This window comes from Myxocyprinus asiaticus, chromosome 11 (assembly GCF_019703515.2).
Source record: "Myxocyprinus asiaticus isolate MX2 ecotype Aquarium Trade chromosome 11, UBuf_Myxa_2, whole genome shotgun sequence".
Lineage (NCBI taxonomy): Eukaryota > Metazoa > Chordata > Actinopteri > Cypriniformes > Catostomidae > Myxocyprinus > Myxocyprinus asiaticus.
In genome coordinates this window covers 39,964,420-39,979,709 of record NC_059354.1, presented here as the reverse complement: position 1 = coordinate 39,979,709, position 15,290 = coordinate 39,964,420, and the positions used below count along the sequence as shown (strand labels likewise).

General features: G+C 40.4%; 1 protein-coding gene across 1 annotated transcript in view; it reads left to right on the top strand.

The window, feature by feature from the left end:
• LOC127448480 (receptor tyrosine-protein kinase erbB-4-like) overlaps positions 1 to 15,290 on the top strand; it is a 555,442-nt gene that overhangs the window by 385,378 nt on the left and 154,774 nt on the right. Inside the window, exon 5 of the mRNA XM_051711045.1 lies at positions 5,988 to 6,053. Within this exon, the coding sequence (XP_051567005.1) occupies positions 5,988 to 6,053 (66 nt within the window). The remainder of the gene's footprint in view (positions 1 to 5,987; positions 6,054 to 15,290) is intronic.

The following is a 15,290-nucleotide window of genomic DNA, read 5'->3' as shown; positions in this document are numbered from 1 at the left end:
TGTAGCCGCTATAGCGGCTCACCACGACACAGTGGACAGTAAGTCCTTAGGGAAGCATGACCTGATCATCAGGTTCCTGAGAGTCGCCAGGAGGTTGAATCCCTTCAGACCACACCTCGTTCCCTCATGGGACCTCTCTGTAGTTCTTCAGGGTCTACAGAGAGCCCACTTTGAGTCTTTGCAGTCGGCTGAGCTTAAGGCATTCTCTTTGAAGACTGCCCTCCTGACTGTGCTCACTTCCATCAAGAGGGTAGGAGAACTGCAAGCGTTCTCTGTCAGCGAAACATGCCTGGAGTTCGGTCCGGGCTACTCTCACGTGATACTGAGACCCCGACCGGGCTATGTGCCCAAGGTTCCCACGACCCCTTTTAGGGACCAGGTGGTGAACCTGCAAGCGCTGCCCCAGGAGGAGGCAGACCCAGCCCTGACGTTGCTGTGTCCGGTGCACACTTAACGCATCTATTTGGATCACACGCAGAGCTTTAGAGTCTCTGAGCAGCTCTTTGTCTGCTTTGGTGCACAGTGGAAAGGAAGCGCTGTCTTCAAGCATAGGATCGCCCACTGGCTCATTAACGCCATCACTATGGCATATCACGCCCAGGACATGCCGCCCGCGGTAGGGCTATGGGCCCATTCTACCAGGGGTGTAGCGGCCTCCTGGGCCTTGACCAGTGGCGCCTCTCTAGCAAACATTTGCAGAGCTGTGGGCTTGGCAACACCAAACACCTTTGCGAGGTTCTACAATCTCCGGGTGGAACCGGTTTCATCCCGTGTAGTGGCACGCACAAGCAGGTAAGTCCGGGACTGCCAGCACTTGTGTATATGGTTGTGTGACAATAAAAGTGATTTGATTTGATTTGAAATGGCCGGGACCTTGTCTCGGCTCCTCAGCACAAAACATGAATGAGTGGTTACATACCAGCTCCTTTTATACCCATATGTTCAGGGGAGTGGTATGCAAATACCACTCGCCAATTTTCATTGGCCTATTATCAAAGACCAGAGGTGTCTCGGGCTCCCAAGAGTGACCCCTAGTGTCACTACATTGACACAACGTCTCGTTCCCTCCATCAGGGAACGGAGGTTACGCAAGTAACCCGGACGTTTTTGCTATAAAATGATATGAAAACCATCCTGATCACTCATTCATAAAAAAAAAAACAATATAGTCATTTAACTTTTGTAAGACACTTTTAGTGTTAGAAAGGCCATATGCGAGGAGGCATGGATGATCATGAATATTGATGTGATTCACACCTGAGAAGACAAAGACCCCTCCCCTGAGAGAGAATGAATGTGAGGAGACTTAATGATTGAATGTATTATCTGACTATACATTTTCTGTACATAAAGACTTTACTTAAAAACTTTAGACCTACACTACCATTTAAAAGTTTATAGATCTGTACGATTTTTTAATATTTTTAAAAGAAGTCTCTTCTGTTCACCAAGGCTGCATTTATTTGATCCAAAATACAGCAAAAACAGTGATATTGTGAAATATTTTTACAATTTAAAATAACTTTTCTATTTGAATATATTGTCAAATGCAATTTATTCCTGTTATCAAAGCTGAATTTTCAGCATCATTACTGCAGTCTTCAGTGTCACATGATCCTTCAGAAATCATTCTAATATGCTGATTTTCTAATATGGGCATATTTACAGCACATTTTACACATTTACACCCAAACAGATATTTGCAAGCACAAGCTTCGTTGATGATAATGAGGCAGCATAAACACTAGTTAAAATATAATCTAAACACTCATATTATTTTTATATCATATTACATATCATATTGATATCATACAGCATACAATTTAAATACCTGCTTTAATACAACATTTAAATGTAACTAAAACCTGCCTATTAGGACATATTTCAAATGTCAATACTCTGAATACTGGCTGGCAAGTCTGGAAATAGTCCATCTAGTAAAATATGTACATGTTTATATAAAATAGCATATCAACTAATGTAAGTAAACTTAAATTACTTACTCATCCGGAATTGTATCCTCGGCTGGATCAAATCACTCTTCAAAATGTAAACATTCATCGTCAGAGTCCTGGTCGTCTTCTGAGGAAAATGTGAACTCTTCATCACTATCCAGGACCAACTGTAGAGCTTCCTCACCTGTGTAGTGTGCCATCTTCCAAACGCGCAGGAAAGTGAATGAATCTGATGATGAACTTGATGTTTTTTAAGGCACTGTTGGGCGCGTTTACCATTTGCATTGATTGCCTCAGCACATTACCGTATGAATAGCGCTGTGTTGGTGGGTGTGATCTCATTAGCTGAGCCAGGAGAAACTACATCGCTTTGTTTCATACAGATTACATTGCAGGAGAATATTTGTTTTAAATTTGAATTGTTTTATTTAAAAGTAGACATTTTAAGCTTTCTTTAGACATATGTTTCTTGTTTGTATGATAAATATTTGCAGAGTTTCAGTTCATTTTCGTGACGTGTTTCAGAAAGATGCTCGCGGAGACATTGACAGCTGAAAGCGCACCCTGTTTATTTTCTGTATTTTACAAATGCATAAGGTTTTGTTGTTATTGTGAGTGTACACAAATAAAAGTAGACCCTTTATGGTTTCTAATGATGTCTTACACTTATCTGTATGACCAAAAATGAGTATTTTAAGTTGTTTCTGCTGTTATGCTGAAAAAATCCAGCAGGACACGCCGGCGTGTCCATCGACCCCAGAGGGTTAAAGATGGCCATTTTCATTTAGGAGTACTGAATGGAAAAAATTACCCCAAAATGAAAATTTTGTCATTATTACTTACCCGTATGTCATTCCAAACCTGAAAGAGAGAAATAGATGTCATAATTGTATTAAACACAAGCGCAAATGAGATCTAACAGCATCGGCAGAGAGGAAGATTATCAGTGAATAACAAATACAATTTTAGTCAGTTTCTCGAAAATGACGTAAGACTTATAGTATATACTGCACTTTTAAAACTTAGGGGTTAGGGGTTTGGAACGACATCAGGATGAGTAAATGATTAAAGACTTTTTTATTTTAAGTTACGTATTCCTTTAAAAAAAACAAAAACAAAAAAAAAAACATTATTACAGCTTTAAAGTGATCATATAGAGAGAACATCCAGGCTCACTTTATATCCGATCTGTCAATTTTCTTCATCTGTTTCTTCCCCCTTGCCAAGATCAAGGGTCTCAGAATTTGGAATCCCTTATACACACATAATATCTTGTTGTTTTGGGGGAGGTGTCCTTATTGATTTTTAGTTATTTGGGCAGGCTATTTACATTGGCTGTTCAAAAAACAACAAGGAATGACCAATGATCCTTTTACCAATTAAAATGCAATCCTGCCCTTCTAACCAATGTTTAACAATTACTTTTTTCCCAATATTTTTAATCTTCAGATTAGGTTTGAAGTGTCTGTATGGAAGGTGTGAGACATGTAGAATGATCTTGACAGCCAATGTAAACATTAAAGTTAACCAAGTAAGACCTTGAACACCCCTACAAGGTGACAGGTTTATCATCTCACTGATTTAGGTTTTCATTTAAAGGGGTCATGACATATGTTCCTGAGGTTCACTAAGTTTTTGCAAAAAAATAAAAAATAAAATCCAGTCATATATTCGTAAAACATGATAATTCCCCACCCTCATTCTGACCTTTAGGTTGCAAGACTTGACGCTTGGCTTCATTGATGTCTTTTGTGGAACTTTTTTTGGTGCTTTCAAGACAGCTAAAAAGTGTAAATAACCATTTTCAATGTATGAAGGTTACAGAATGGTAAGTAAATGATGACAGAATTTATATTTTTAGTGAAGTGTTCTTTTAAGAAAGGAAGTTGGCCAGCCATCTCTCAAAATCTAATAAAAGTTTACAGTGGACAACAGAAATCGAGAGGACTTAAGTAGAAAAACAGGAACTAAGAGTAAAAAGTGAGTCAAAAATGGTAACGGGAGAGAAGGGGAGATGCGTGAGAAGTTTCTGGCCCATGTAATAGAAGAGAATAAGCCACTAGTGTAATTACTCTTAACTGAAGTGGAACAGGGACAGAGGACAACACTCCATCAGTCAGCCATGCTCACACTGCAATTACCCAACAGTCAATTAAGCTTGGGTGCCAGAACGTACAAGACAGAAAAAAAAAAAAAAAAAATGGAAACAGTCCTGCAAATGAGTGTTGTAAAGCCATTGAGGCTGTCTCCTCTGGAGCAGAGACATTACGGGCAGAGCTCTGTGAGAATATTGCTCTGTCAGTCAGCAACGGCTCTTTCCCACCTCACCAGAACAGGGGCAGTGTGAAAAATGGAGTTCTGTCCTATAAACCAACCTGCTCTTTATATAATCACTAGGGCTGTCAAACAATTAACATTTTTCATCGCGATTAATTGCATAAGTCGTTTTGTAGTTAATCGCGATTAAACGTAATATTTTTTTATAAACATGAGTGGACAAAATATGCTTCATCCAGATGTATTTTTCAGTCATCCACACAAAATCTACCCCACCAACAGAGTTGAACAACAGAAAATGAACACAGCACAACTCAATTCAAATTATGTACAAAATATGGTAGTTGTAAGTGTATTATGACAGGATTTATTTGCCTCTTTTTAAGGAGTTTTGACAGACATGCAAAAAAGTCTGCACTGTCATTTACAATTGACAACTCTGTGCAAAATACATCAAAAACTCATTTTAGACCCCGGTCACAATTGTTACCAGTGGGATTAAATGGTTTAGTGTAGATTACCTGCAGGGTTCCAGCAATGTCTCCAACTTCTGCATTGGCTAGTGCACTATCAAACAGAGATGCTGTGACAGAACCTTGGAGACAGCAGTAGGCTTTCTGTTAGGTGGTAATCAGTACTGCCACTCCCTATACACATTACGCAGTCTACGTAAAGCACCAATTCCCTAGGGGGGCACCAGTAACTCCACCGGCTGCCCTTACTCGCACATTATATGTTATTCAAGGACCCAGTAGCAGTCGCGGAACACAGACGATCGCCTCGCCTCGTGCTCACACTTTCACTTTGCGCTAACACCACACCTCGCAACTTTTTTCTTGCACTCGCACCGTGCCTCGCAACTTTTGCCTCGCGCTCGCACCGCGCCTCGCAGTGCAAGGCTGGTGTTCAAATGGTAGCTGTCTTGCTGCTGCAATGATGTTACAATGTTAGGAGCTCTATCTGTGCTTTGTGGGCATGTTCTACTGCTGTGCTACATTGATAAAATGCTTGGCACTGGTCTCAGCATAATGTCTCCCACCATCTGTTTTCCCGATGGCCAATGCATGTGACAGTAGCGGTGTTTTCACGAATTGACTCACTTCTCATGAACTACGGTTTATTCAAAGGGTCATATTATGTGTTAACGGCATTAAAAAAAACGTGGCGTTAAACAAATTTTGTGTTAACGCGTTAACTTCGACAGCACTGATAATCACATTATTATACCTACAATTTTGTAAAATGATTTTTATGTGGCTCAGGTTATGAGTCTTGAAGAGCGTGTATGTTGATATGTGAGCCAAAATCGTCAAAGAAGCACCAGAAAAGGACGTGGTTGCTTCAGTAATTGCGTTTTTCATCTCACATTTGCATTTATGACACTATCGGTGAGGTTTAGGTTTAAGGTTCAGGGTTGGGAGGGAGGTTTTGTTGATTTAAAACTCGATAGAGCATTTACATTCAAAACCTCATCTGTTTAAGATAACTTATTAAATTGCTTTTAGCGCCACACAGTGGACCTTTCACCTTAGAAATACCAAAAAAATTAAACAAAAAACACCTGGCTCCATACTGGTTTGTAGCATCCACTTTTCAGCAATCAGTTCTCACTGACAAAATCAAGCTCTGTCCTACAATTTTTCTCTTTGGATGTCCTGTTTCACTAGAAAGGTTTCTTAAGTAAAATAGGTTACAAATACCATTTCACACTGACTAAGTATTAATATGTTTTGTTTTTTCCTGTCCTGGTTGCAGGTCAAAGGTGTCATAGAGCGTGTAATGGACGCTGCTGGGGGCCAAAGGAGAACCAATGTCAGAGCTGTGAGTGTCACAATCTACACTCATTAATGACTCTATAATGTTCATAGACTGATATTTCTATTTATTAGTGGTAAGTAGTGATTTAGTGGATGCTTTTCCAAAATGACTCTCAGTACTGTAGACTTCCAGTAGTCATAATATCTCTGGAGCAATCTGAGATTAAGTGGCAATAGGTCATAAATTAGAATCATCTCTTTTAGGGTTTAAATTGGGAAACTTTCATTTAATGGAATAGTTCACCCCACAATGAAAATTCTCATGCCATCCCAGATGTGTAAGACTTTATTTCTTCAGCAGAACACAAACGAAGATTTTGGAAGAATATTTCAGCTCTGTAGGTCGATAAAATGCAAGTGAATAGGTGCCAAATTTTTGAAGCTCCAAAAAGCCACTTTAAAAGTAATCCATACGACTCCAGTGGATTAATGGTGGCTGGACAATGGTGGAGTTCAAACTGCCACTTATGTGACCTAAGCACAAAAGCCTCCACTGCATAGATAATCATACATAGATACCTTATTAGAAGCTGTTTCTAGGAACAGTTCCTGTACTGTTACCACACAAACGCAGTTTATGCAGCAGTCTGAGCAAGGAGCTCGGTTCGAGGCATCTCCTCCATTCACTTGCATTCAAACCAATTCAAACACCTTTTGTTCAAGTTCAAATCTGTTTTACATAATTTCCCAGTCCCTCCTTCCCTTCAATAAGCCACTCAGGGCCATGCGTTACAGTGTTTTACCATGTTTTACTTCACATTGTGCCTAAGAAAACCACTTCTATGTGATTTTACTATAATTATGGGGGTTTTATGCACTTGTGAGTATGGCTGTTGATTTAACGCGTTAATTTGGTGCGATTAATATAAAAAATAATGGATTAAACTAATTAAAACAAATAATCATGTCCCCAGACTGTAACATGAAATATTCCAACCATCAGAGCAATTCAATCTTCAAGAACCACGTTTTTTCAGCAGGGGGCAGTAAGCGAAACTCCAGCTGTATAGGCAATGTGTGTCAGGGTTGTGCGTGTGTGTTTATGTTTTTCATGTCTTTTATTTTGAAATTTTAATTCCTGTTCCTGTTTCATGTCATGTGGTTCCCTGGTCATATGATTTCATGTTTTCCTCCATGTTCATGTGTCTTGCTTTCATTGGTTTATTGTCTTGTTACCTTGTTATCAGTTCTGTCTTGTCATTGGTTATCATTGTCATGTTTCTCCCTTGTCCATGTATTTAAGCCTCATGTTTGCCATTGTCCATTGTCAGGTATTGTGTTTTGTAACGTTGTTTGGAAGTCAAGTCAAGTCAAGTCAAGTCAGGTCGAGTTATGTTATGTTATTTCAAGTCAAGTTCATGTTTATGTTTTGTTTTATAGTCAAGTCAAGTTCATGTTTATGTTTTGTAGTCACATTTTTGGTTTTCACACTTCTAGTAATAAACTGCATTTGGATTCTGCACTTCATCATCATCGTCTGCCTGTCATTGCCAGCATCGTTACAGAATACCTGACCGCAAAATGAACCCAGCAGTTCAGCTTCTTCGTTTACGTCAGGGGAATCGTCCCCTGGAGGAATATGTTGAGGAATTCTGCGCTCTGGCCTGCAGGGTGGATTTTAATGAGGTGGCCCTCAAAGACTTTTTCAGTTTTGGGATAAATGAGCCGGTCAGCTCCATGATGCCTGGAGGCAAAATCCAATGGACTCCGGCTCAGTTCATGGACTATGCCCTGTTGCTGAGTGGTTCACCTTTCACTGTGGGAGTGGCTGATGAAGGACTCGGCACTCCCACAAAGCCTGCCACATTCCACGAGCCAGGTCCCACGCCTGCCATGTTCCACGAGCCAGAGTCCCACGTCATGGCCGCCGAGCCAGCGTCCCATGCCATGTCACAGCCACGCCTGAGTCTGCTCCATGCCATGTCATGCCTCGGCCTGCTCCATGCCATATCACAGCCATGGCTGAGTCTGCTCCATGCCATGTCATGCCTCGGCCTGCTCCATGCCATGTCACAGCCACGCCTGAGTCTGCTCCATGCCACGTCACAGCAACGCCTCAGCCTGCTCCATGCCACGTTACAGCAACGCCTCAGCCTGCTCCATGCCACATCACAGCAACGCATCGGCCTGCTCCATGCCACGTCACAGCAACGCCTCGGCCTGCTCCATGCCACGTCACAGCAACGCCTCGGCCTGCTCCATGCCACGTCACAGCAACGCCTCGGCCTGCTCCATGCCACGTCACAGCAACGCCTCGGCCTGCTCCATGCCACGTCACAGCAACGCCTCGGCCTGCTCCATGCCACGTCACAGCAACGCCTCAGCCTGCTCCGTGCCACGTCACAGCAACGCCTCAGCCTGCTCCATGCCACGTCACAGCAATGCCTCAGCCTGCTCCATGCCAAGTCACAGCAACGCCTCAGCCTGCTCCATGCCACGTCACAGCAATGCCTCAGCCTGCTCCATGCCACGTCACAGCAACGCCTCAGCCTGCTCCATGCCATGTCACAGCAACGCCTCAGCCTGCTCCATGCCATGTCACAGCAACGCCTGAGCCCATCACAATAACGCCTCAGTCTGCTTCACGCCATGTCACAATCAAACCTCAGTCTGCTCCATGCCATGTCTCAGCCAAGCCCCAGACTGCTCCATGCCATGTCACAAGCAAGCCTTTGCTCCATGGTCTAGGCCCGCCTCTGCTCCACTGTCCTAGCCCGCCTCTGCTCCACGGTCCAGGCCCGCCTCTGCTCCACGGTCCAACGCTCACGCCTGCCACAGCCAACGAGTCAGCATCCACGCCTACCACAGCCAAGTCAGGATCCTGCCGTACCATGTTACCATGTCATGCCATGCCATGTAACCACTTCATGTCGCCATGGTCCCCCCCAAACTCACTCTTGAACTTTGTGTTTTTGTTTTGGGGCGTCGGGAGCCACCCCTGGGGGGGGGGGGGTATGTCAGGGTTGTGTGTGTTTGTTTGTTTTTCATGTCTTTTATTTTGAAAGTATATTCCCTGTTCCTGTTTCATGTCATGTTGTTCCCTGGTCATGTGATTTCATGTTTTCCTCCATGTTCATGTGTCTTGCTTTCATTGGTTTATTGTCTTGTTACCTTGTTATCAGTTCTGTCTTGTCATTGGTTATCATTGTCATGTTTTTCCCTTGTCCATGTATTTAAGCCTTATATTTGCCATTGTCCATTGTCAGGTATTGTGTTTTGTAATGTTGTTTGGATGTCAAGTCAGGTCAAGTTATGTCAAGTTATGTTATGTTATTTCAAGTCAAGTCAAGTCAAAATATGTCAAGTCTAGTTTAGTCAGGTCAAGTTCATGTTTATGTTTTGTTTTATAGTCAAGTCAAGTTCACGTTTATGTTTTGTAGTCAAGTTTTTGGTTTTCACGCTTCTAGTAATAAACTGCACTTGGGTTCTACACTTCATCATCACAGTCTGCCTGTCATTGTCAGCCTCGTTACAATATGCAGCTGTGCAGAGAACAAACCAAACTCAGGCTTGCTTAACACAGAGAGACTGCACACATTCTTGTGATCATACACAGCTGGACAGAGCGTAAATCTGAATGCAGGGATCTCGAGTGTTTTTCTAACTTTGAAACAACAATTAAACTGACATAGCAACCTAAAAATGCTGTTTATGATGTAACTCAAAGTGCTCTAAAACCATCCGTCTGACGCATACAGTATGGATGAGTCCATAGAAAAGCCCCTACAATAAATATATCTCTGATAGACTGATGAATCCAGTTGAAAATGGATTGCTGCTGACTGTATGCCAATGATAGGCTTATGTTTATTAGTATGGAAATAAATATATTGCTTTCTAAAGCCACTTTTATTATCAATCTTATTAATGCTTTACTCATCTGCCACAATAATGTGATGCATTTTAATTATCTAAATTATTATTATAAAATATTTATTATATTTATGATAATTTAAATATAACTATTTAAAATTGTTCGATCATTACATATTTAATTATTGTTGTTTGAGGGGCTTTCTCAGCAAATATTTATATATGTGATAAATTGAGATTAATTTGATTGATTAATCACCAAATCATGCAGTTAATTCCATTAAAATCTTTGGACCCACTTTATAGTAGGTGGCTTTAACTACTTAACCATTTGATACAATGTACTTACAATGTACAAACATATTGTTGCATTGTAATTAGCTTTAAGGTACTTGCATTTAATTACATTTGTAGTTACACTGTTAACTTTACCCCTAACCCAACCCTTACCCCAAAACCTAACTCTAACCCCTTATCCTAACCCTACCCTTACTCCTAAACCTACCCGTACCTCAACCTCAGTAGCAGCAAATGTGGGAATTTTGCAAACAACATATAGTTACACAGTAAATAAATAGTCTTGTTTGTATTTAATGTTAGTACATAGTAGTTAAGTCCACCAAATATAAAGTATGACCAAATTTTTAATCGATTGACAACCCTACATGTGATAAAAGAACACCCCTTACCCATGGTAAAACCACTGTAATTCACAGTCTTTTGTGGCTTTTTATTATTCCAAAGTGTTTTAAATAGCATTACATATAAAAAAGGATTGCAAAAAGATTAAAGTATCCCTCAGAAACAACTTTTATTCATGGCTCTAATATGTAGACTCTGCAGAGACAGTAGACAGAGAGAGGTGAAGAGTCGTTCTGTAAGTGTTCTCCAGCTGTCTCTCTGCAGATCTAGTGACGGCACATCCAGCAGGCCGTGGCATGCTGCTGACCTCCCAGTGGAGGATAATTGCAGAAAGAGATGGGAAGCCTGACTCTCTCCCTTTCCTCTCACTTGTAGCTGCAGAAACCAGCTGCACTTAAAACTCGCTTAAGATTAATTACTTCAGTTCCATACAAACTCTCACACGAAGTTGCATTCTCCCCCTCTTTCTTTCAGGGTTCCTCTCAACAAGCTTACCATAAACTTACCATATCTCTGATTTACCTCAGCGTGCACTCATAATGCCATCAAATGCGCTAAGTAAGATAGCTCGAAAACATGTCATTACCCCTGCCACGAAAAGCTTGCTAATGTAGTTGTATGAAACACTTGACTCATATTGCATTTTTTTGTTTGTTTGATTGTCTGTGTGGGTGCTGCAAAAAAAAAAAAAAAAAAAGAGTTTTGCATTACAGAACTGTTATGTTATTCCACTAGCATAGGCTAGCATAGATGGAAAGTTAATAGGCAACCTTCTGAAAAAACATCTTAGAACAGTATTAATTCCTATGCAGGTCTATGCTGGTTTGTACTGTTGAAGCTGGTCGACCAGCATGACTTTTCTTGTGAAGCTGGTAGACCAATTGCATCTTGCTGGTTAAGCTATTTAAAGGGATAGTTAATTTTTTTTTTTTTTTTTTTTTTTGGTCTTTATTTACTCACACTCATGTCTTTCCAAACCTGTATGACTTTCTTCCTTAAAACACAAAAGGAGATATTTAGCAGTATGTACAAGCTGCTCTGTCCCTGGTCACCATTCACTTTCATTACCATTCTATTCCAAACAAAATAAATGGTTGCAAGTGACAGAGCAGTATGGACATTCAGGTAGATAAGTCTTACGAGTTAGGTAGACTCCTCCATACAATAAAATGGTTTGTCAGGTCAAGTGGAACAAAATAAGCCTTTTTTTCCTCCCTCAAACACACCCTAGTTAATCATAATGTTGATTGTGCTTCCTCTTTCCTCTCTCATCTGCAGATGTGCTTGTCTTTTCATTTATTCCTACACCTGGGTGCCGACATTTTGTCGTAAAATACTGTATTTTACAAATGCATTGGCGGACCTTTACGAAACTTGATATGCTTTATCTGCACCATGGTCTGATAGTACCTATAAGGTTTGGGCCCAGCGCCACATTGTGGTCAAAAGTTATAACGAAATGCGTATAATTGCTTATGACATTTGACTAATTTGACCTATTGTCCTGTGACTGCTGTGTTTAGATTCCTTAGGTCATGCCGAGTATGATGATACCCAATTTGCCACATTCGGCAATACTTCCTGTCCGGCATTTTGAATATAATTGGAAACCTACTTTTTCGAGCTACTCCTAGGCCATAAGTCCGATTTGCACGAAATTTGTCGTGTCATCTAGGGACAATCATGACAAAAAGCTATCAAAAGCTTTTCAATAGGCCAAATGGTTCTTTAATACTGTACCAACGAATTAGATGGAAAGACGCCAAAAATGATCTTAGGTTGTATCACGGCAACACTATAGCATAGTGACATGAAACTTTGTGTGTGTAATTGTCATCACACCCTGATCGCACCATAAAAATTTGGTGACATTACTACCTGTTGGTCAAGAGTTATAATGGATTGTATTGTAATAAAAGCAATTCTACTTATGCATTTTTTTTTCTTGAAATCATAATAAGTGATGTCCAATCAAGTGCTTGCAGCTCTATTTGTTATTATTATTAATAGTAGTTTTATTATTATTATTATTTTTACTTGCAAGTGTGGCGTTGCAGTGCAGGGTAAAGATAATACTAGTACTATAAAATGAGCAAGATAGAGAAGCTGACTACCCCACCCCGTTTCTGTGAACAGGGAAATTACTACCAAGAATAGGGCACACAGATTGATTACCACAGAAGGCAAGAGGAGACGTGGGTATCAATACAAAAAAATCCTTTTATTTCACAGGCAATAAATAAATAAAACTGTTAAATTGACAGTGGAGCAAACATTTATTTAGACCCTCTACAATGCAGCTCAATGCAACAACAAAATAGAAAACCAAAAACAAAATGAATAGACATGAGCGGAGGCATACCAGTAGGGCAGCCAACTGAGAAGTAAGTATCCTAAGACCACACCACTCACCCAATTACACTTCACACAATCACACTCCGTGAGAGAGAAGCGGTTGCCAGCGGCAAAACACACACTGTGAGGGAAACACCACCACCAAAGGGCAAGGACAGCTAGCCTCCCTACCACGGGGACTTCAGCTCCTGAAATAAACAAAGAAATTGCAATTAGCCACCAGACACACATTCATCTACACAGATTTTAGTAGAACTCAAAACATAAAGAGGTCCACATTTGACATTTCACTGACAACAAAAGTTACAAACAAGATGTAGCTCAATAGGTTCACACCAAATTGCCAGCAAAGCCCAGACACAAACGGTAAGGTACCCAATTGCTATAAAGAGAATTAAAAAAAAATTAAAATTAAAAACATCACACACTACAAATGAAAACAACAGCAGTTATTAATTGGGCTTCAGCCAGTTTAAACCAATATAATGAAACCGGAGTAAATTAACACATCTGAGCCAGGCTTCCACCAGATACTCAGATCAAAACTTTAAACAAACAGAAATAAACAAAAGGCACACTTGGCGTTCTTAGGTAGTGTATGACCAAACCTTCCTATTCAGTGCCTCAAATTAAAAACACACAAAGAATGAAACAAAACAATTACACACAAAACACAAACAAAACAAACACGCCGCTGGTGGTAATATAACAAATAGGTGGGCTAATGTGCACGGGTAACAGCATGTTTCACAATAGGAGGTTCTGAAACAAAAGCCCCTCTTCCACTCGGGCCACCAGCGTTAGCGTGAAACAAAAGGACCACAAAGAAAAATAAACCAAAACATCAGGGATAGATCCAAATGACAAAAAAAAAAAAAAAACAATAACTGTCACAGAGGAGCAACAGCAGAACAAACAGTGCCGTCTCACGCCGTTGTCTGAGGAGCACTTGCCCCACATCCCCTAAAGATGAAACGCCCTCAAATGAGCGGATTGACCCACTAAAATAAACAAAACAATGAATTAATAAATCAAAAACCCAACACCCACAATGCTAAAAGAATTAAATATACCTACCCAATAGTAAACTGCTAAAACCCATAGTTCATATGGTTACTCACAGCGTTGTCCGTGACAGCCAAACCGCAAGTATGCAGTGAAGCTGCAATATATTGGAAGCATAAGTTACCGGGGACCACACTAAAACAAAACATTAGCCAGTTGGAATCGACCTACCTGGGGGTAATAGACAGCCTGCACCAAACCACAAAACTGCACAAATCTGACACTAACCTGGCTACAATAAGTAAACACACACTTTAACAGTGCATATTCATCAGCAACAACATTAGCCAAATGGCTAGGTACATTCCTCCGGCGGAGCCACGCACATACACACAGGAGCAGTCGTAACAAAAACGTATATTGTGATCTCATTTAGATAGTCATAAGCAAGTCTTTGCACTGCCTCCACAAAGACATACAATACAAAGTATAATGTATACAAGTCACTGCACTGCAGCAGATAAGTCCCGTTTGTTTTCTCTTCTCCACTCTCGTCTCGCTGTCTTCACCTTTCTTCTCTCACCGCAGAGCACCACAGTGGTTAAATCCATAGCTTGCCTCTCCCAGCTGCCTAGCTTGAGTACTCTTAATTGTCGAAATGATAAGGATGAAGTAATTGGGGAACTGTGCAACTGTGAAATGGATTCTAGTTCCATCTCACACTAATGAAGTTGAGAGCATTAAACATTCTTGTTGGATTTTTTTATAATTTCTCTGTAATTTCTGCAAACTTAAATCTTTATTTCTCCTCATCTAAGTGATTACTGAGTAAATATTTGTATCTAGTAAATAAAAAATAAAATAAAAAAAATTAAAGCATAATTAGATTTGGCATCAATTTGTGAATTGCTAAACAGGGATTATTTTTAAACAAGAGCAGCAGTTCTTGACCTAAAATGTGGCTATGCTATAAAACACAGCTGTTGAGCCGCTAATGAAATTCTCAGAGGCCAAGTGTTCAGCTTTAACATATTCTGTGTACTTTTAGAAGATTGATGGTGTATAATTGACAACTGGATGTATTTTAAAAAGTGTATTTTATTGTGAATGAATCAACATGGCATTGCTCTTCTGGGTGGGTCCTTAGTTCAGTAAAATATCTTTCTGTGTTTGTGAAATAGGCCATTTGGTGTCAGTGCTGTGATGGATTGCACTTTTGTAATGGCAGTGGTGGAGGGGTATTACAGAGAAGGCCAACTCACATCCATTGCTTTGAATCTATTCACATAAAGCTTTTATGCATACTGTATGTCTCACGTAGAAATGTGCTGAAAATGTGCACTCTTTTAAATAAGTGAAATAATGATCTGAACTATGCATCTCTTTATAGTGAGGGAAGTGGACTTTTACTTGTATATGGATAGGT